The sequence below is a fragment of the Cynocephalus volans genome, chromosome 1, assembly GCF_027409185.1.
Source record: "Cynocephalus volans isolate mCynVol1 chromosome 1, mCynVol1.pri, whole genome shotgun sequence".
Lineage (NCBI taxonomy): Eukaryota > Metazoa > Chordata > Mammalia > Dermoptera > Cynocephalidae > Cynocephalus > Cynocephalus volans.
In genome coordinates, this window is record NC_084460.1 from 238,107,695 (window position 1) to 238,131,827 (window position 24,133).

The window sequence follows — 24,133 nt, forward strand, 5'->3', positions numbered from 1 at the left end:
AGTAATTTACTCAACTCTGTTGTTGGATATTCACTTTTTTTCCAGTTTGCTTTTTATTCTACAATAGCAAATAATGTTGCAGTAAACAGCCAACCTAACTTTCTGAAATTGGGATGTCACTATGTATCTACTTTTTGACAGCCACTAATGGAGATAAGTGTTTATTAACTAATAAAGATGCAGTTACAGTGATGTGAATCTGACATTAATGCACATTTTAAAAAATGTATTGCCACTTAAAAGTACAAACAGTTCTTTGTCTTTTGAAATTTTCTAGTTTAGGAATTTGACATCTCTAATGTCTAATTATTCTGTTAGTCCTCTGAAGAGCTTTATGTTTAAAATTGAATTAGAAAACCTGTTTTGATAATTAAGAATGAAAAGTGTTATTGGCTGTTACAGTTACTATTACCACTTGAATTCCTGGTTATTTGATAAATAGTTATATTAATTTATTATTTCACATTTATCCTGTGTCTCCTGTTTAGGATAATAGATCAAAAAGCATAGTCTGTGTCTTTAAAAGCTTTAATTTTAATGGGGGAGAAAGTAAATGAACAGTGCTAATATGGTGCTGTACTGCAGAGATGCATTAGTTTCTTTGGGACCACGGGAATTATCTGATTCAATCAGGGGATGGAAGGAAGAGAACTATTAAGGTAAGTTTCTTAGAAGAAAGTGTATCTGATGAATGAGTAGAGCGTCTATATTTGACGTCAATGCCCTTTAGCCAATACCACCAGGAACACAACTGTAGTTGAACAGCCAGGGTTTATTACTCACTGCAGCAAGGGAGAGCACTTATAGGGAACTGTGAGGTGTCTCAGTAAGAGGGTGTTAGGAAGAACCTATTGTAGGAGATGATTTATGTTAGTTTACTACTGAGTGTCCTTTACTACTTAGAGTATCTTCTACTAGTACCTTTTTTTAAAAATTAAAATTTACATATACTGAAATGCATAAATCTCAAGTGTATGGTGAGTTTTAATAAATGTATACACCCATGTAACACCATCCCAATCATGATATAGAACATTTACATCACTCCAGAAAACTCTCTTGCTTAAGGTTTTTTTTTTTTGATGCTGGCCCACTTAATCAGGTGGATGATCTTAAGATCCACTTAATTCCCAGTGAAATCAAAGAATTGAAGAAGGTCAAAATAAATTAGTGGAAGCATGAACTTGAAAATTAGGTATTATAAAACTGTGCAATATGAAGATAAAACCCAATAATTCTCTTACATTTATGTTATAGTATGTAGCAAGTTATCTAAATGTTTACCAGTAACACATCACAAATGAAGTGTTACTTTGTAAGCATACTTTTTGGGGATCATCTGTTGTAGCAACAGAGGCTTGAATGGTTCATTATTTGGATCATAGTGCACACATGTGTTATAGGTTTAGGAATATTATAGATACTTAACACTATGCATTTGTCAAAAACCATAGAACTTTATAGCTGAAAGAATGAATAGTAATGTATGTAAATTTAAAAAATCATTAGGAAATTGGAGGATCCCAAGGTGGAATACAGAGTGTGACAAGAAAATCTAACTGTGTTACAAAATGTATGAAACAACCTCACTTTTCAGAGTGAGGGAAAAGAGGCTGGCTAAGTAACTTTGGAAATGAATGGAGTCTGTAAAGGCAAAAGGAACTGCACATAAGCAGTTGATAATGTATTTCCCATGTCTGTATGGTTTAATAATTCTGAAACCACTGTACATACATACTGAGATTGAACAATTAAGTAAATGAATGGCAGATGATGGGAGCCAGGTGTCTTACTGTTGGAGTAAGAAGTTACAGATAAACAAGGAGAGAAAGCTGGAATGATTAATTTGGTAATCGATTAGAGTTGAAGATATTGGTATGAACTCATGTTTAGATAAATATAGATACAGATAGGATTATATAGGTATAAATATTTATAGGTATCAACATATACATGAGTTAGTATGCAGACACATAGTCCCTTGTTCTGTCAGCTGAGAGGGCCTAGAAGCAATGACATTCTAGTAGAAACAAGCATACCCATTGCCAGGATCTTGGCTTCTAATAATCTTCTGCAGGGATCCCTGGAAAAATGGTCAGTTTCTAGAACTGGAATGGGAATATGTAAGGTGAGTCTGGAGTATCTCATAGTGCCAAAATGTGAGGAAGTACTCAAAAACAAACAAACAAAAAAGCCCACAATAATAGGGTGGGAGTGGGGACTGTGTCAAAGAGACGCAGGAACCAACTGAAAGAGCTCCCAACGGCCAAAGCTGGAGCAATTTGAGCAACAAAATTAAGTAGTATTGGATTATAACCCAAAATATAAAATAAATATCTATGAGTTTATACTGATATAAGTGAATGAGTAAATAAATAACTAAGGGAGGCTAGACAAATTTCCCATGCAGAAGAATTCCAAATAATTTATGTGGCTATTCCACCCTCAGTGGGGTAGATTATAACTTCCCACTCCTTAAGTGTGAGATCTACTTAGTGACTTTCTTCCAAAAAGTACTGTGTCGAAAGGGTGGAAAAAGAGTAACTTTACAATTAGAGAAACTTGGTAAATACTATCTTAACTAGGTGATCAAGGTCAACATTTACAGTGGTAAGTCATGTTGATATTATGTTCCCTTGATATGATGTGATGAGAGTGGTACTTTACCTCAGTGGTCTTCCTCACTAAAATACGTAACGTTGGGTTAATCATGAGAAAAACATCAGACAAATTACAGTTGAGGAATGTCATACAAAATACCCAAATAGTACTTCTCAAAACGTCAAGATCATCAAAACAAGGAAACAAAGAAAATCTGAGAAACTATTGCAGCCAAAAAGAGCCTAAAGGAGACATGTCAACTAAATATGATGTGGTATCCTGGAACAGAAAAAGGACATTAGGTAAAAACTAAGGAAATCTGAAGAAAATACATACTTTAGTTAATGTACCAATATCATTTCAATAAAAATTGATCAATAATATGACACTATTAGTTCATTAATTGTGACAGTCATACCATGCTGATAATGTAAGATATAAGGGAAAACTGGGTATAGAATGTGTGAGAATTCTCTGTGGTATCTTCATAACTTTTCTGCAAATCTAAAACTATTCTAAAATGAGAAGATTTTTTTTAAAAAGAGAAAAAATGAGGATACCCTTTCTGTAACAAGTAAAAAAAAAAAAAAAAAAAAAAAGAGGAAATAATAAAAATGTTGGCCAATTCAAGACAATTCTGTACATACTTACCAAAATTAATGATAGTGTGCAGTGGGAGTTTTGTAGTATTCGCAGTTGTCTCAGGGAAGTCAGATTTCTTAGCAGAATATAGTAAACTCTAGTAGTGTGCTAAGTTTATGAGTAGTAACTCACCTAGTAGATTAGTAGCAAGTACTTTTCAGTTGTAGTTAAAAATGAAAGTATATTGTGTGTTCCTAAAACTGAATAAAACAGTTAAAATTTTGGACCAATTTATGCAATAAAGAAAAATGTCTGTGTCTACACTGGGCTGCAGACCACACTTTACCCTGTGCTATTTGTGTTTTGTGGTTGACTGTTCCCCAGGTGACGCTTAATGTTTTTGAACAAAAATGAATTTCACATGATTTTGAGGGCACTAAACACATCATCCTTTTGTCATTTACCCATTTTTTCCTCCATTCAGTCACAAAACCCATATGCATGAAAGCGAAACATAGCGAGAAGATTTTTGATTGTTTTATATTTATTTTAGTTTAAATTAGTCCAATGAACTTGTAAGTATAAAAGTTAAAAATAAAATCAAAGGCTATTTAATTTTATGTGAAAACAGTCTTTAAGTAATTTTAACCAATAGTAGAATTAGACATTTTATGTAAATGTAAACTCTTAAAGTAGAACTGTAATGTTCATGAATACTGAAGCTTTTGACTCTGATGATGATATAATTCATGATTGTAAAGTAAGTAGATATTAAAATGTTGCTTTTGGAAAATAACCTTTTAATTCCTTAAACTAGGAAATAAGTACTATGAGTGGAAACTCCTTTATCACCTTAAATATTAACTTTCATGACTCATATCTTGGTAAGTAAGGCAGAATTCTTCAATTCTTTTGGAAGGTTCCACATCATACTTAATATACTGTAGAATCACTATAACATTTAGCAATTGCTGTGTAAAAAAACACTCCCAAATTCCATTTATTTATTTATTTATTTATTTATTTTTAGTGATTTAAAATAACAACCACTTTTTATTTCTCATGAGTCAGTGGGTTGGCTGGATAATTTTGTTGATTTGAATGAGATTTTTCTGCTGGAGGTTTCACTGATCTCATCTGGACTCACCCATGGATTTTTGATCTGCCGATTGGTTAACTGGGGGCTGGCCTGAGCTGGTGAGATAACTTAGCTCTGCTCCATGTGGTCTGTCCTTCTCCATCAGGCTAGCCCAGAGTTATTCTCATGGAGGTGGTGTTGCTGAGATGAGCAAGAGCAAGAGAAAGCATGCAAGACCACTTGAGGCCTAGTCCTGGAAAGGCATGTTGTTATTTCTGCCACATTCTCTTGGTTAAAACAAGTCAAGGCCAAACTATATTCAAGGAATAGAAAAATAAACACTATCTTTAGATGGGAGGAGTTGCAAAGTCACATTGTAAAGAGTGTGGATATGGAGAGGAGTAGAGAATTGGGGTCATTTTGCTGTCATTCTAACAGTGATTATAAGCATAACTTTGGCAAAGTAAAATAGCATTCTGAAGAATCACGTGTTTAATTCAGGTAGTTTTTTTCTGTTCATGTAAAACCAAACAGATGAATTAATTACTGTTTAATTTATTAATCTTTTTTGCCTTTATTGTAATAATGTCAATTATGGTAATTATAAGTAGGTATGTTTGCTCTAACACGGCAAGTATGAATTTTATACAGAAACACTTTTAATATTAATTGTATTGAAAGTCAAAGTAGAACTTAGGAATTCTAGGGTTATTTGGTAAGAAGAATGTTTTTATTATTAGAGTGGTCTCTAGTAACACTTGAATTTATCATCTTTGACTTTTATTCTCTCAATTTTGTATCTTCATTCAGTTTACGTAGATTATAAAATTGTTGTAATCTCTTCATTGCATCAATTTGTAGTACACATCCTTTAAATTTTTATTTTATTTTTTGGTATGGATCCATTTCTGTTGCTTATAACAAAAATACTTGGAACTGGGTAATTTATAAAGAAAAAATATTTGTTGCTTACAGTTTCAGAGTCTGGGAAGTCCAAAGTCCAGGGAACACATCTGGTGAGGGTCTTCTTTGGTGGTGGCTTTACGGCAATGCAGGGGTCTCACATGGCAGAAAATGGTGGAGCAGAGAGAGAGACTGTCATGTGCTGTCCTTTTAAAAAGAACCATGCCTCTGACCGACATTATTAATCCATTTACTCTGGCATGGTCCTACAATTTAATCACCTCTTCAAGGCCCCATCTTTCAATTACGATAATAGAATTTCCCACATTCTTTACACTATCACAGTGGTGACTAAGTTTTGGGGGGACATTAATCCACAGCAGGAAACATGTGCAGATGTTGATATATGCATGCAGTTGGCAGAATTAAGTATCTTTATTATAATACTTATTATAGAATTTTCCCAATTATATCATTCACTTAGAATAGGTTTTTTTTTTAAATAAAACTTTTTATTGAAATATACACATAATGCATGTATCAGGAATACAGAGTTCTTTGAGTTTTTACAAACTGAATGTAAGTGTATAACCAGCATCCAGATTGAGAAACCAGCATCCAGATTGAAAAACATAACATTAAGAGCATCCCATAAGCCTGTCTCGTGTACTTTGTCTGTCATTTCTTTTTCTAAGGGTAACCAGTATCCTTACTCTTAACCCTGTACATTAGTTTTTCCTGTTTTTGTTCCATTTTATGTACCCATTTACATACAATATGTACTCTTTTGAGCTTGACTTCTTTCAGAGTAAGTGCTTTTAATTATTTTCTTCCATATCTTTATCTATAGGTGAGAAACAATAATCACATTTAAATGCAAGCATTTAATTTGATCATAGATTATTTAAAAATATTCATTAAAATGTCAAAATTGGAAACTGGAATGATAAAATCAATCATACATTACTAATAATATGTTTTAATTCATTATAGGATATAAAAAGCAGTGACTTTCCTCTTCTTTTAAGATATAAACCATGATCTTTTTAGTTTCTTGGAAGAGAAAAAAAGGACATTAGTGTCTGTAATTATTAAAGTCAAAATTCAAATAAAAATTACTCTGCATGAAAAAGAGGTCATCTATTTTATTTTTTAACCTTTGATACTATATTACTGTAGAAGATTTTCAAGCCTCTCTTTTAACTAAAAGGTCACTTAGCAGCCTCTTTCATAGTGCATTTTGGTATTAGAATTTCCTTGAGATTTGCAAGTCATTTGTGCCAGACTTATTAAAAAATGAAAACTATCTTTGTGTGTGAGATAGTGTTAATGCAAATCTATTTGTTTGGCACTTAACATGAAACTGAATTATTTCATTACACTTTGAATCAAGTATATCTGTGTTCTCATTTGAACTTGAAAGCAGACGAATCCATCTCCTCTTTTCTGTACTGAATTTTTTCCCTAAAATCCAAAGTAGTATATGTCAAATCTTAATGGCCTCTGGTACTTTCTCTCTTTTGGAATCTCTTTGATTTTGACCTATGAATCTTGTTTTCATAGACATTGTGCTTTCTGGTTCTGATTCTATTCCTGCACTATTGATTATTATTGTTATTACTGTTTTTCTTTCTCTGATTTCTTTGTTGGCTTCTTTTTATTTTCATTAATACTAGGCATACTCCAATGTTCTATTTTAGATTACTGCTCCTTTTCCTCTTAGTCACTCTTTGTAAATAGCAAATATATGTTTATGTGCATGAATTCTTATTTGAAAATATCTAAACTTGGCATCTTTCTTTTACTGACATGTATTTTTACATATTTACTTAGATACACTTCCATCTTTTAAACAGCTCATAAAGCACTTCTGCTTGCTTGGTCTTCCCAGTCCCCTGTACTTATTTCTTTGCCACCATGAGCAGCATCACTGATCTTCGTGAATTTAAGTGTTTTTAATCTGTAAACCATTATTGACTGGACATTCTATTTCTTGCTGTTAAGGACATTATATCACCAGAGGATTACTGTTATTTTGTATAATAGTTCTACTTTATTAATATATAATATGGTCATATCTAAATGACTTCCCTACATAAATAAACATGTATTAATAACTGTTATTCCTGAGATACACTCACTAGAATAAGGAATAAGGAAGAAATAGTTTTTTCCTCTTTTATTTCTCAGTAAATACTACCATTTTCCCCCCAAGGGCTATCATGTTATTGTAAATTTCCAGTCTAGGTGCCTCAAAGAAAATTAAAACAACCTCCACCTTTCTTTCCTTAAAAATGTTACAAATATTTAAAAAATTCTTTTTTGATACAAATGTTTTTGCCTCTGTGTTTTTGTATCAATTTTATATGTGAATGATATAACATCAGAAGTGTATTTAACCATATATTATTTTGTCTCATTATATCAACCCTTTGCATTTAAAAAAAATTTAACATTTACTTGTACATATTTGTAGGCTACACCTTTGTGTTTTTTTGTCTAACTTTGAAACATTGTACTTGAGCAGGGTAATTTCTCCCATAGTTTTATTACTATATACTTTATTGGTATTGAAACTAAAAATTGCTTGAACTTGAATTTTTTTTTTCCACACTTTCGTTGAAAAAAGATTTTTCTCCTTAGGAATTAAGAGATGTAACTTTTCCTCCTCAGACTCTCCTGAGAATGATATTCCTATGGAGATTACCACAGCAGAACCACAGGTGTCTGAGGCAATATATGATTGTGTCATTTGTGGTCAGAGTGGCCCCTCCTCTGAAGACCGACCTACAGGATTGGTTGTGCTGTTACAAGCATCCTCAGGTAAAATCAAAGTTATTTTTTGATGGGAACATTTTAGAGCCAAAGTATATACAACAGATTAGTAAGTATCTGTATTAAATGAAAGTTTTATGTCTTTATCTAGTTGTAACTATAGATCTTTATAGCAAGAATCGATTTAGACCCAAATAGCCAAGATTCTTTGTCTGGTTTTATCTCAGTTTCTTGGACATGAGCGTTAGAAGAAGCCTTCAACAGAGAGATCTTACTATAGGGTTGCATAATTTTTTTTTCTTGAAGTAGGAAGGTATATCACCAATGTGAGGGGGCCAATAACTGAGTTCAGCTTTCTTGGTAATTTAATTGTTCTAAAATCTGGAAGCTTCTTAAGTCCATGAATATTTTAATTACATCATGTATATTCAGGCAGCTCTGCCCTTATTTCTGGAGCTATTGGAAGCAGTGATTTTTGAAACAGCCTGCAGCTTGATATGTTTGCCAATCTGTAGTCAAAAAAAAAATTAAAAATTTGAAGGATTTGTCTGAACACTGTTCATCCTTGCCCATAATGAAATATTTTGAGTAGTGATAACTCTTATACAATCTAGTCCCAATGAATTTAATTCTTTTTCAACAGGATTGGGTGCAAAGCAAAGAGAAAATAAAATTCTTTTATATTTCTCCAGGTGATTTTTTTTTTAGGATGTTTACTCCCTGACTTAGTATGGTAAAGTGGAAAGAGTTAGATATTGGAAACTCCCCTGAGTTCAAATACAGGTATTGCTTGACTTTGGCCCAGTTTGTTGCATTCCTTTAAATATAGAGGTAATATTGACTTCAGAGGATTGTTGTGTTGATTAAGTAATGTAATATGAACAAAAAGGATGTAATAATATGGTGCCTAATAAATTAGTTTCTTCTATTACTCTTCTTGCCTAAAAATGAAATTGATCTGAGAAACCCTGATTGAGTGGAACAGTGGAGTAGAGCTGTCAAAACCAGAATTGCCTACTAAAAAAGGAAATGTGTGGGAATATTGCCTACTTTTACAGCTACTTCTCTTTTCTATTACTCTTAGGAAAACAATTTATTAAAGTATTGCCACTTGACTTTCCATAACATCTTCACCAAGATCTTTATCAAAATCAACTTAATGGTTTTTTTTTGTTGTTGTTCACTAATTCATTCTACAAATATATATTGAATAGCTAGGTGCCTAGCATTGTTCTAATAAGAAACAAAACAAAATTCCCTTCCTAAGGAGGCTTACATTCTTGTTAAACTTTTATTTGTTCATTATTTTACATATTAGAAGTTTCTTTGATTTCTTACTTCATTTAATTCCTTTTAACAATTTTGTATACTGGCTAAACCAATTAATAATTCCACTATACTATAGCTGTTTTATTTTTTAGAGATGGAAAGAAAAGATTAAGAAACTAATATTAAAAAGCATTAAAGCTCGAGTGATTTTAATTGGGAACTATAGCAGGTAAAATCTTTGCTGTTTCCTTCCTTTCCTTCTGAGCCTCATCTACCCATTGACACTTCCCCCTTTTACCCTTCTTTACTTCTTGCTTTTTAAATTTTTTTCTTCTCCATTTCTTTTTAGATTTGAATATGAAGTATTTTAAACACATACTAAAGAGACTAGTAAAATGAACCTCCATGTTCTCATCCGTCTTCAACAGGGATGAACTTGTGGCTAATCTTATTTCTTTTGTTTCCTCCCCCTAGAATTATTATGAAGCTAGATTCCAGACATCATGTCATTTCATCTGTAAATATTTCAGTGTTTCCGTTAAAAAGAAAGGTCTTGTTTTCTCAACAGAACCACATTCTAAATAAATTAATTCCTCGTTATCAAATATCCAGTCAATGTTGAAAATTCCTTTATTATTTCTTATTTATTTATTTTGTTTAATTTATTTGTAGTTGTAGGGTTCCCTTTTGGTCACTTAATTTTTTTTGTCATCTTCCCTTCTTTATCTGCCCCCCTCCACCATGCATTTAATTTTTTAGAAGAAATTGAATCATTGAAGAGAAGTTCGGTTTTTTCTGAATGCATCTCTATGATGTTTAACATGTTCCTCTGTCACCTCTATTTTCTCTCTGTGATATTACTAGGCAATGATTATTGCCTAGATCCATTAGTTTATTGGGGATTGCACTTTATTTCCCCCCTGTGGGAGGCCAAACCATTTTATTAAGGGTTTTTTTGGCAGAGTTTTTTGGAGGGTGGTGCTGAAGAGAACCATGAGATTCAGTGTTCTTGACTGGGCTGGGATCTCACCAGTCTGGCAGTTGTGGAAAATCTCTATCATGTTTTCTTTGCTTATTAGCTGAAATACTTCTATAAGAAGAAATTTCACCTTATCAACTGTTTTGGTTACTGTGAGGTACAGACTGTTTAGGAAAGGCAGAATAAACATTGCATTCTTTCCCTTTTTTTTTTTTTTTTAACTGTGCTCACAATATTGATGAAGTGGTTCTTTATCATTTTCTAAAGATAATTAGTACTTTTATGTTTTATTATGAACCCTGTTGCAGTTAATTTCTTATTGATGCTCACATTCTTCCATCCTTGTTCAGTGAGAGCTTCTTCCAGTTATCTCCTGAGTCCTTTTGACACAAATCTAATATAGTAGCATTGGGACTTTCTGCATTTTATGCTACGACAAGTTATATTAAATTTGTCTTATACATTTTTTGCCCTGAAATTAGCCATTTCTCTAAGAATCGTTAGTTCCTTTTAGTGGAAAATGGTATTAGAGACTAAAATCTGGATGCTAGTTATGCTTATCGTTCTAGATCTTTTTAGTATCCACTGATTCTTTATCAGTCCATTCTTAAAACCATGCATCAAAGAAAAGTCCTGTGCTTTCTCCTTTTATTCTAACACTTGACTTGTCTGAATTATAGACTTTTGATTAGGAACACTTCAAAACACTGCTTAGATTAAGGGTCTTTATAGCAGTTTTATCTACATGTAAAGGTATTCATTTATGTGTTGTCTCACTATTGTGTAGAGTGCCTGTGGTAAACATTACTGATTTTGAAAGCGCCGAATCCTAGCCACTAGACCACCAGGGACGCACTAAACATTACTGATTTTGAGAGCTTCAGTTCTCCGTAGGAGAAGAGTACAATATTATGTAATTTTTTCATTCCACTAATCCCTGTAGTCTTTGCAAAGCTTCAGAAAATCCACAAAATCTTCATAGTACTTTAAAAATGTATACAATAAAAAGAAACTAAATCTAGAAAGAACCGCAGACCTAGATTTTTAAACCAAATATCAATGTTCTTGTTTGTAAAAAAGTGCAGGCATTCACATAAAAACTTAAAGGGCAGTGTTGAGGGTGGGGATGGAACTGTAAAGGAACAGAGTTTTTGTATATTGTTGAACTAAGTAGATATTAATTTAAACTTGATTATTACAAAATGAAGATTATAGTTGTAATCCCCAGGATAACCACTAAGAAAAAATCTTAAAAACAAACAAACAAACAAAACACCTACAAATAAAGAAATGAGAAAGGAATCAAAATGGTACACTAGAAAATTCAATTAAATTTAAAAGAAGATGGTAATAGATAAATTAAGGAACATACAGAAAACAAATAGCAAAATGGCAGAATTAAGTTATTCTTCATCAGTAGTTACTTGAAATGTAAATGTATTCAACTGTCCAAGTAAAAGAGACTGACAAAATGGATAAAGAGATGTAACTATGTGCTGTCTACAAGAGACTCACAGAAACACAAGTAGATTGAGAGTGAAAGGATGGAAAGATATTCCATGCAAATAGTAACCAAAAGAGAGCTGGAGTAGCTATACTAATAGGAGACAAAATACACTTTAAATTAAAAATCATTAAAAGAGGGGCTTCCTGGTAGTAAAAATGGCTATGGCTATTGATTTCTACCTGTGCTACTATGTAGGGCACAAGGGCAAGTTTGGACACGAGTTTCTAGAACTTGAGTTTTGGCTGGACAGAAAGCTTAGATATGCCAACAACAGCAATTACAAAAATGATGTCATGATCAGAAAAGAGGTTTATGTACACAAGAGTGTAATGGAAGAACTGAAGAGAATTATTGATGACAGTGAAATTACACAAGAAGATGATGCTTTGTGGCCTCCTCCTGATAGGTTTGTCTGACAGGAGCTTGAAACTGTAATTGGAGATGAACATATTTCTTTCACCACATCTAAAATAGGTTCTCTTATTGATATAAATCAGTCAGAGGATCCAGAAGGCCTTCGAGTATTTTTCTGTTTGGTACAGGACCTGAAATGTTTAGTTTTCAGTCTCATTGGATTACATTTTAAGATTAAACCAATTTAAATTGCATGTTTTTGAAGCTGTTTGTATATTTAATTAAGGGATGGGTAAGGGAGGGCTTACTTGTTGTTTACATTATCGGGATTTTTATGAATGTGAAGGAAACAAAGTTTTTTTTATGTAGAGTAAAAATAATAAAATACATAAGGAAATATCATTATAGGAGACAAAGAAAGATAATATATATTGATGAATGGGTCAATCCAGCAAGAAGATATAACAGTTATAAACATATATGCACTAAACAATAGAGCCCCTAAATATACAAAGTGAAAATGTGCATAACTGAAGGGAGAAATAGCTCTACAATAATACTTGGAGACAAGTTTATAGAACAACTAGGCAGAAAATCAAAAAAGAAAAGGAGCACTTGAGCAACACTATAAAACAACTAGATGACATATTTACATAGAGCACTCAACAACAGTAGAGTACACATTTTTCAAATTGCGCATGGAACATTCTCCAAGACAGACCTTATGTTAGGCCACAAAACAAGTCTCAATACATTTTAAAAGATTGAAATTACCCAAAGAATCTTCTCTGGCCACAATGGAATGAAACTAGGAACCAAGGACAATTGGAAAATTCACAAATATGTGGAAATTAAACAACACACTCTTAAACACCCCGTGGGTTAAAGAAGAAATGACAAGTGAAATTAGAAAATACTTTGAGATAAATGGAGATGAAAACATGATATACCAAAACTATAGGATGCAGCAAAAAACAGGTAAATTTAACAGCTGTAAGTGCTCACATTAAAAAAGGAAGATTCCAAATCAGTAAACTAACTTTGCACTTTAAAGAACTAGAAAAAGAAGAGTAAGTTAAAACAAAACTTGAAGAAGGAAAGAAATAATAAAGATTAGAACAGAGATAAGTGAAATAGAATCAGCAAAACCAAAAGACAGTTTCTTGAAAGTATCAACAAAAAGGCAAATCTTTTAGTTAGACTGACCAAGAAAAAAAGAGATTAGATGTAAATAACTAAAATCAGAAATGAAAGTTGGGACATTACTATAGATCTTACAGAAACAAAAGGATTATAATAATGCTGTGAACAATATTATGTCAAAAAATTAGATGACCTAGGCCGAGCCCCTGGTGCACTCGGGAGAGTGCGGTGCTGGGAGCACAGCGATGCTCCCGCCGCGGGTTCGGATCCTATATAGGACTGGCCAGTGCACTCACTGGCTGAGTGCTGGTCACGAAAAAGCCAAAAAAAAAAAAAAAAAAAAAAAAAGATGACCTAGATGAAATGAATGATTTCCTAGAAACATACAAACTGCCAAAGACTGATTCGAGAAATAAAAAATTTGAACATATCTGTAACAAGTAAAGGGATTGAATGGGTAATTTAAAAAACCCTTTCAACAAAGAAAGGCATAGGACCAGATGGTTTTACTGGTAAATTTTATCAATCATTTAAAGAATTAATACCAACCCTTCTTGAATTAGTCCAAAAAGTAAATAGGAGGGAATACTTTTAACTCATTCTATGAGGCTAGCATTACCTTGATACTAAAGCCGGATAAACACATCATGAGAAAAGAAAACAATAGACCATTATCCCTTATGAATATAGATGGAAAAAGCTTCAACAAAATTCTAGTGAACTGAATTCATTCAGTAGCACATTCAGAGGATTATACATCGTGGTAATTATAGTTTAGTTGCTAGCATCCACCTGCTTTTGTCTCTTATTTCTGCTGCTGCTGCTATAAATCTCTCCAAAACTTGGGGCTCACAGTGGTATGCCTGATATTCCCTTCCCTAAAAGCAGCTCTTCCCACACTTATTGAATCTTATAGTAACGTATGGTATTGTATATGAAGGTACTTAAAAAGTTCATGGAAAGATTTGTATATCTTTGAATTCTGTTTTTCCTTGAACTTTTTGAAGTACCCTCATGTTTGTATTTCCATTTCTTTTTTTGTATGTTTTGCTGTTTTACAATTATAAAGTCTTAATTTTTCCTCCTTTGTCATATACCTCTTTTCCCAGCTTTTCATCTTGAAAAGTTTTTTATCTGTAGAAAAGCTGAATACTCTTCACCTATATTTACCAATTGTTGGCATATTGCCATGTTTGTTTTTCTTTTCGTCTCACCTAAACACATATGTACACACACACACACACACACACACACACACACACACACACACACTCACGCTCTTTTCAGAAGAAAATTGCAAACATCACATTTTATCCCTAAATATTTCAGGATGCATCTCTTAAGAACAAGGATATTCTTTTATATAATCACAGTACAATCATCATACCTAAGACATTTAATATTAATAACATCTAATTTTTGGACTATATTCAAATACTCCCAATAATCTTTTTTGTGTGTATTGTATTTATTTAATTCACAAATAATAATTGTATATTATTTGTGGGGTACAGTGTGATATTTTGATATATATACATTGTGGAATGATTAAGTCAAGCTGTCCATCAACTCACCTATTAAACTTTTTTTCTTTTTTTTTTGGTGAAAACCAGTAATATTTTTTATAGCAGATATTTCTTTCTTGACTCAGGGTCCAATCAAAGATCATGTATTGCTTTTAATTGTCATTTCTTGTTAGTCTTCTTTAATTTAGAACAGTTTCTCTAGTCCCTTAAAATTTTTTTTAATTAACTAATTTATTTTTAATTGACACATAATTGTACATATTTGTGGAGTACAGTATGATGTTCCAATACATGTAAACATTGTATAATAATAAAATTAGGATAATTTGCTCGTTCATCACCTCATACATTTATCACTTCTTTGTGGTAAGAGCACTCAAAATCTTCTTTTTTTTGTTATTTTGAAATATACAATATATTATTGTTAACTGTAGTCATCCTACTGTGCAGTGGAACACTAGAACTTATTCTTCCTATCTGTTACTTTGTACCTGTTGACCAATCTGTCCCCATCCTCTTCTTACCCATACCCTTCCCAGCCTCTGGTAACCACTATTCTGCTCTCTATTTCTATGAGATCAAATTTTTTAGGTTCCACATATGAGTGAGATCATGTGGTATTTGTCTTTTTGTGCCTGGCTTATTTCACTCAGTATAATGTCTTCCAAGCTCATCCATGTTGCTGCAAGTTGACAGGATTTCACTCTTTTTTGTGGCTGAGTAGTATTTCATGGTGTAAATATACCACATTTTCTTACCCTTTATCTGTTGTTGGACTCTTAAGTTGATTTCATTTCTTGGCTATTGTGAATAGTACATGGGGTGCAGATACCTCTTCAACATACTGATTTCTTTTCCCTGTTTAAAATTGTAAAGAGTCCAGTTTGTCCCATAGAATGTTTCAAATCTGGATTTGTGTGATTATTTTCTTATTATCAGATCAAGTTAAACATTTTGACAGAGTATTACATAGGTGATGTTCCTTTCTGGGAATCACCTTAAGAGACTCATAGTGTCAGTTGTCCCATTATTGGTCATGCCAACCAAGTTTGATTACTTGGTTAAGGTGGTAGGTAATCTATCCATTTGAGACTCTATCCATTTACCCTTTTACTTGATGTTCTTTCCCTGAATCAATGAATGTGTTATCTGTTATCATGATTATTCTTTTTGATACTCAAAATTTCTCAAATTTCGCCAGTCAGAACTCCTTCAGGTTCTTATGAAACTGCCTTCTCAGTGTTTGAACATTTCTTTGCCCTTTGTCACACACAATTCCATGCTCACCTTGTTTGTGCTTTTCTCCAGTCCTGGACTCAGCTTTTTTTCCAGGGATCTCTGTTTCCTTTTAGTGAGAAATAATGTATTTAGAAATGAAGTTTGTTGACACTGGAGAGTCAGAGCTTCTAGGCCTTTTCTGTGGATGGATTTAGGAAACCACCCATTCATCTGTCCATCATGAGTTCATACTCATATTTTAGTGGTTTTTTAAAAAAAATTTTAATTTTTTTGGTGACTGGCCAGTACATTTAGTATTATTTTTAAAAGTAAATATTGGGGATGGCTGGTTTGCTCACTTGGTTAGAGTGTGGTACTGTTATCACCAACGTCTGGGGTTTGATTCCTGGACAGCCAGCCACCAAAAAAAAAAAAAGAAGAATAAAAGTAAATATTGACATGTTTGAAACTATTTACTCATAGAAGTAAACTAAATACTACTTTTTGGGGGTCTTTAAAAATATTCTAATAGTGAAAAAATTAATGTAGCTTATAAATAACTCAGCTTTTCTCTGTGAATTAGATCTAAGTGTTGGTTATTTAGTGAACTTTTATCTCTGTTAATGTAGTTTTGGGGCAGTGCCGTGACAGTGTTGAGCCAAAGAAGTTGCCAATCACTGAAGAAGAGCAAATTTACCCTTGGGATACATGTGCAGCAGTTCATGACGTGAGGCTTTCATTATTACAGCGTTATTTTAAGGATGTAAGTACACTTTTTATCAAATAGTATTTTTGTCTGCAAAGTTGATGGTTGTTTCCCTCCAGAGTTTTATTTCATGTGTTTTTCTTCTAGCAAAAGGTTATTCTGATTTCAAATCTGGAAGTGTGTTAGAAAAAAAATTAATATGTGGATAGTAAAGAAATGGAAATCTGTTAATAAATAAAACGTTCAGGTATTACATATGATACCTTTGTTTCATTGTGAGTTATACATATTCAATTCAGTGGAATAATAAGTATTAACTCTGAAATGACTTTTATATATGGTGTGAATATTTTGTAAAGATTTTTGCCTCCTTTTACTTTCCTTTAAAGATGTATAGTAACTCTCATTGTGGTACTTTTAAAATGTAGGGATAGATATGAGTTATGTCTTCTATAACTTCTTGTTGTGAACTTGGTAGATTTTTTTTTTTTTTTGAGCTCTTTACATCTAGGGGCTGTAGCACTCAGAAGTATATCAAGGCTTTGAAGATATGCTTTATTTAGTAGCAGCAGCATTAACTTCTTTTCCATGTCACTTCTGATGTTTCCTTAGTGGATTATTAAATGGGATTTCCTTTCTCCCCTAGTGTTTTGAACCTACTGTATCTGGAATTAGGTAAACATATGATACTAGCTTAAAATACTTAAAATATAAAGAATTATTTTTAGTGAGCTATATGAGATGATTATCTTGATAGATTTCAAAATAGAACTTTTTTTGCTCATAAATCCACTGGTTTAAGTGGAAGAAACCTGGAGGACAGGTGAAAGACAGAATAAGCAGTAACTGACCTAGTGATGGTAAGAGCCAGGGTAGAGTCCATAGTACACTGGGATGAGGAGGAGGTTTCTGAGGGCTTCTGGAAGAGCTGATGGCTCTAGTTAGGGAGACATCATATACAGTAGAAAATATTCTAGACCAGAAGAGCTGTGGTTTTTTTGTTTGTTTTGTTTTTGAGTTCTTTACCAGCAGAACTGGGGTCCCAGTTTTGCTATTTCTGAGCAATGTGAGCTTGGCCAAATCCCTTAAATACTTCAAGACTCAATCTCCTCATCTGTAAAACAGGCTTATAATGGTTCCCAGGAATTCCTTCAGATCACTTTGCGTATAATACAGGTCAATGTAAGTGTAAAGTGATGTTTTTAATATTCAACCTAGCCCATTTAGGAGGGCTCAGAAGGCCTTTTAAGGCAGTTTGGATTAGGTAATAAGGACCATGCTTACATCTTTTCAGAGGCTTTAAAATGAAATCATGGTTACTTTGTAAAAGCAGGCTGTGTGTATGTATAAATACATATATGTGTGTTGCACACGCACACATGCACTTTTTCACAGTTTTTTCTTTTTTCCTTATTGCTTTTAAAAAATTTTTTACAGGGTAAATATATTACTTTATTAATCAGAGACCAATAGATATTTTCTTCTTGAAGAAAATTATGAAATAATTCTAAATTCTGCTCTTGTAGAAATTTGCCAGCACCTTATTTAGATTTTATTTTCTTGTCATAATCTTGGCTTTAATTTTATAATTTTGAATCACGTAAGGGTAAATGGATAAAGTTGAATCTCAAAGCCAAATAGAAAAATTTTTTTTGTTTCAATCAAAATATAACTCCGATCTAAGAGCATAATAATTTTGATGGAAGGAGAGATCTAATAAAGGAGAAAAAAGGTAGATTATCTCTTTTTAGCACTCAGAACAGTTATTTGTTTCTAAAAAAAAACGTCTTTTTTATAAAAATGCTATCAACTGAAATCAGATCTGGACGGGACTTGTTTCCATTACTGATTGTGAGATTTTTATTCCTACATCATTGCTTTTGTGTAGTTTTGCAATAGTTATTTTATGTATATAAGGCATATTCCCAGGACTGTATTTCTCTGGAGGTCTAGGACCATTTCTCGTGCTGTTTTTATTACCGCCTCCTCTCCTACCTCCCCAGCCCCAGGAGCTAACACATGCTATGTGTCTTGTAGGTGCTTACTGGATTTCTTTACTGAATTACTGTAAACATAGACTACCAGAGTTTTGTAGCCAGAACAGACTGTATAAAGCAGAAGAGTGACTATCAAGGGAAACTGATACTGATTATAGAATTAAACTGTGTAGATTCTTCTCTCTTCAGGTCAAATGCATGCATTTTACAGAGTTGACGTGTAGAATTTTAGTTATACGAGACAGTACATCCACTAAGGAAACTGTAAGTGTTATACATGGGAGATAATGACACAGTAAAGGAAAAGAACCTGAGCTTTGGAGTCAGATAGACTTGGGTTTTCAACTTGGGCTCTGCCACTTATGTCTTAATGATCTTTGTAAAGTTTTTATTCCTCTCTTGTAAAAGGGGTAACACCACCTATTTATTGTATGAGGTTTGAATAAATATTGAGTTTGTGAAGATTCAGTGTTAAGCACTTAGCACAGTGGTGGTGGTGGAGCACATAGTTGATGTCTCCCTAAAATATTAGTCTTATTTTAGGGTTTTTCTGTATTTTTGACTCTTGCAAACACAAGTAAGACATCCAACAGTTATATAGAAAAATGACTTATTTTCAATTTTAAAAGTAACTGATTTTATTAAAAATGAAGATGAATTACATTTTTATACTACAGTGCCAAAGAGAATAGCTTGTTTATTAACTGACTACCAACCATTCTAAAATAATCTAACACCGGATTTGCTTCTATTTCAAGCAGCTTTGAAACATAAAACAGAGATGAGCAGGCCTCCTGTTGTATTTCTGATTTGTAACAGTGGAAGCTTGCTCACCTGCTGTGAGTATTTGATTTGTGCTACTGCCATCTTTAAATTGGTTGGGAAGGCATTTTACACGGTGTAATATTTTCTTCAACTTTCAGATACTCACGAAGAGACTTGATTTAATATTGGAACTTTGTTTACTGACATTTAAAAATCATTTGGTCATCTTACTTTACAGTGTATTTATTTCTTTCCAGAATAAAAATAAGATTTAAAGGTTTACTCAGCTTTTTTAAATTTCTTTTTTTTCTCTAACATTTATTTGTACATATTTGTGGGGTACAGTATATTGTTTCATGTATTATACATTGGTTCATATAGGGTAGTAGCATAGTTTTGTACCCATTAATCTACCACTTCCCTCCCTTCCAGTCCCCATTTCCTCCTGGCCTCTTGTAAGCATTTTAATGCTACTTTCTACTTCTGTGAGAACTATTTTTTTTTTTTTTGAGATTCCACAGATGAGTGAGATCATGTGGTATTTGTCTTTCTGTGCCTTGCTTCACTTAATATGCTGGTCTCCAGTTTCATCCTTATATATTCTAGATATTAGCTGCTTATCTGATGAGTAGTTTGTAAACACTTTCTCTCATTCTGTAAGATGTCTCTTCACTTTGTTGATTGTGTCCTTTGCTGTGCAGAGGCTTTTAAGTATGAGTCCCGTTTGTCTATTTTTGCTTTAGTTGCCTGTGCTTTGGTAGTCTTGCTCAAAAAAGCGCTGCTCAGTTCAATTTATATGGCATTTTCCCTGTGTTTTCTTCTAGTAGTTTCATAGTTTCAGGTCTTAAATTTAGGTCTTTGATCCATTTTGAAATGATTTTTGTGTATAGAGACAGATAGGGGTCTAGTTTCAACCTTCAGCATGTGAATATCCAGTTTTCCCAGCACCATTTATTGAAGAGCTTATCTTTTCTCCATTGTATATTTTTGGCATCTTTGTTGAAGAGCAGTTGGCTGTATATGTGTGGGTTTATTTATGGGCTCTCTATTCTGTTCCATTGATCAGTTTGTCTGTTCTTATGCCAGAACCATGCAGTTTGGGTTATTATAGCTTTGTAGTATATTTTGAAGTCAGTGTGATGCCTCCAGCATTGTTCTTTTTGTCTAAGATTCCTTCGGTTGTATGTGGGTCTTTTGTTATTCTCTACAAAATTTAAGATCATTTTTTTCTTTTATTTTTTTTCTGGTGGCTGGCCAGTATAGGGATATGAACTCTTGATCTTGGTGTTACAACACCGTGCTCTAACCAACTGAGCTACCTGGCCAGCCCTAAGGTCATTTTTTTCTATTTCTGTGAAGAATGTCATTGGTATTTTGAAACGGATTGCATTGAATCTGCAGATTGCTTTGGATAATATAGACATTGTGATTATATTAATTCTTTGAACCCATGCACAGGGGATATCTTTCAATTTACTTGTGTCATCTTCAGTTTCGTTCACCAATGTATTATCGTTTTCACTGTGAATATCTTTCACTCCCTTGGTGAAATTTACTACTGGGTATTTCTTTTCTTTTCCTTTTTTTTTTTTTTTTTTTTTGGTAGCTATTGTGAATGAGATTACTTTCTTAATTTCTTCTGATATTTTGTTATTTGCATATAGGAATGTTATCGATTTTTGTGTGTTGATTTTGTATCCTGCTGGTATACTGAGTTCATTTATTCTGGTAATTTTTTGGTGGAGTCTTTAGGGTTTTCTGTGTATATGATCATGTCATCTGCAAATAGGGATAGTTTGACTACGTCCTTTTTGGTTTGGATGCCCTTTATTGCTTTCTCTTGTCTTATTGCATTATCTAGAACTTCTAGCACTATTTTGAATAGGAGTAAGGAAAGTAGGCCTCCTTGTATTTCTCCAGATCTTAGAGAAAAGGCTTTCAAGTTTTGTTTATTTGGGATGATATTAGCTGTGGGTTTGTTGTATGGTCTTTATTGTGTTGAGCTACGTTTCTTCCATACCTAGTTTATTGATTGTTATTCTCATGAAAAGGTATTGGATTTTATTAATTGCTTTTTCTGCATTTACTGATATGATCATATGGTGTTTTTCCTTCATTCTGTTGATGTGATGTATCACATTTATTGATTTGCATATGTTGAATCATCCTTGCATCCCTGGGATGAATCCTATTTAATCATGGTGAATGATCTTTTTAATGTGTTATTGGATTTGCTTTGCTAGTATTTTGTTGAGGATTTTTGCATCTATGTTCATTAGAGATATTGGTCTGCAGTTTTCTTTTTTTTGTTGTGTCTTTTCCGGTTTTGGTATGAGTTTCGAAATATTCCCTCCTCTTTAATTTTTCAGAAGAGCTTGAGAAGAATTAGTATTAGTTCTTCTTTAAATGTTTAGTAGAATTTGGCCTTGAAGCTGTCTGATCCTGGGGTTTTCTCTGTTGTGTGAGACTTTTTATTACTGCTTCAGTCTCATTAATTGTTATTGGTCTGTTTAGGTTTTCTAATTCTTCATGATTCAACCTTTCTTAGTTGTTATGTGTTCATGAACTTATCCATTTCTTCTGGATTTTCCAGTTTGTTAGCATATAGTTCGTAATAGCTTATGATCCTTTATATTTCTTTGGTTTCAGTTGTAATCTCTCCTTTTTCTTTTCTGTTTTTGAGACTTCTTTCTTTTTTTCTTTGTTAGTCTAACTAATGGCTTATAGATTTTGTTTATGTTTTTGAAAAACCAATTCTATGTTTCATCTTTTTTGTATTTTTTTTTAATCTCTAATTCATTTATTTATGTTCTGATCTTTGTTATTTCTTTCTACTAATTTTGGGTCTGGTTTGTTCTTGTTTTTCTAGTTTCTTGAGGTGTGATGTTAGATTGTTTATTTGAAGTCCTTTTGCTTTTTTGATGTAGGCATTTATTGCTGTAAACTTGCCTCTTAGAACTGCTTTTGCTATATCCCATAGATTTTGGTATGTTGAGTTTTTATTTTTGTTTGTTTCTAGGAATTTTTTCATTTCCTTTTGATTTTTTCTTTGACCCAGTTGTTGAGGAGCATGTGTAATTATCATGTTTTTGTACAGTTTCCAATGTCCTTTCTGTTATTGATTTCTAGTTTTATTGTGTTGTGATTAGACAAGGTAGTTGGTATGATTTCTGCTGTTTAAAATTTGTTGAGACTTGTTTTGTGGCCTAACATATGGTTTATTCTGGAAAATGTTTCATGTGCTGCTGAGAAGAATGAGTATTCTATAGCTGTTGGTTGAAATGTTCTATAAATGTTTGATAAGGTCTAATCAGTCTAGAGTGGAGATTAACTATGGTGTTTCTTGGTTAATTTTTTGTCTGGGTGATCTGTCCTTTGCTGAAAGTGGGGTATTAAAGTCCCCAACTATTACTGTGTTGGAGTCTATTTCTCCCATTTAGGTCCAGTAGTATATGCTTTATTTTTTCTTGGGGTTCTAGTGTTGGGTGAGTATGTATTTAGAAGTGTTATATCTTCTTGTTGAATTAATCCCTTTATCATTACACAGTAACCTTTTTTTTTTTTTTAACTTTCCTTGGCTTGAAGTCTATTTTATGTGCTATAAGTATGCTACTCTTGCTATTTTTGATTCCGTATACATGAAATATTTTTTTCCATCCCTTTACTTTCAGTTAATGTGTATCTTTCATTATAGGTGAAGTGAATTTCTTGTAGGCAGCATATTGTTGGTTTTGTTTTTTTGTAATCCATTCAGCCACTCTGTGTCTTTTTAAATTGGGGAATTTAATCCATTAACATTTAGAGTTATTACTGATATGTAGAAACTTGTTAAAGCCATTTTATTACTTTTTTTCTGGTTGATTTATAGGTCCTTTCCTCTGGTCTTGCTCTATTCCTTTGTGATTAAGTGATTTTTCTCTAGCAGTATATTTTGATTTCTTGCTATTTTTAAATTACTTTTTATTATATTTATTTTTAGTATGTCTATTATAGAGTTCTGTGTTACGGTTATTATGGGTTTACCCAGTTTTTAAAGCATGTAAAATTGTGCTTATTTGATGGCTCTCAAATCTTTCATCATATACTTTCACCATATTAGACCCTGTGCCTCATATTGCTCTGGCATGCCCATCTATTTACTTCTGACTCTAGAGGGTGAGTTCAAGTTCATTCCCAAAGCCTATTTGACAGAGTCCAAATGATGAAAATTCTAAGGAAGAGATTTTAGAAGGAAAAGTCTTAAGCCTGTTTATAGGTCGAAAAGGAGGAATTAGTAAGAGAAAGAGAAGTTGAAGATGTAAAAGAGAAAGGGGAGATGAATGCAACTAACTTTTAAAACAAATTTCAAAATTATTTGTAGTTTGTTTATGTAGTCTGGATCCCTTCTTTATTGTATATTATATTAAGCTCTTGTAAATATTAAGGCATGATTTTTAGGTTATTCTTGTGACTAGATTTGTACTTTAGAAAATGTGTGGAGAATACATCATGGAGAGAAGAAATTGAAGTCAATAAGATCAGTTCAGAAACTCCATCTCCAAATAATATAGACTTGAGTGTTATAGTGGGAATGAAAAGCAGAGGCCAAAACCATGAGTTATTTAGGAGATAGAATCCATATGGTTTGGGAACTAATAGTGTGGTTTGAAGGTAAGGGTTTGATGTAGAATGACTCTTAGCTTTCACACTTGGTGACTGAATAGATTGTGAAGCTTTTAAACCAAGAGGAA

At 32.8% G+C, this 24,133-nt stretch overlaps 1 protein-coding gene and 1 pseudogene across 3 annotated transcripts in view; both read left to right on the plus strand.

Moving 5' to 3' along the window:
• UBR3 (ubiquitin protein ligase E3 component n-recognin 3) overlaps positions 1 to 24,133 on the plus strand; it is a 233,502-nt gene that overhangs the window by 125,646 nt on the left and 83,723 nt on the right. For all 3 annotated transcript variants that reach the window (XM_063088738.1, XM_063088752.1, XM_063088745.1), the window contains exons 26-27: positions 7,838 to 7,987; positions 16,565 to 16,698. In XM_063088738.1, the coding sequence (XP_062944808.1) occupies positions 7,838 to 7,987; positions 16,565 to 16,698 (284 nt within the window). The remainder of the gene's footprint in view (positions 1 to 7,837; positions 7,988 to 16,564; positions 16,699 to 24,133) is intronic.
• On the plus strand, positions 11,850 to 12,296 carry LOC134362555 (protein mago nashi homolog 2-like; annotated as a pseudogene).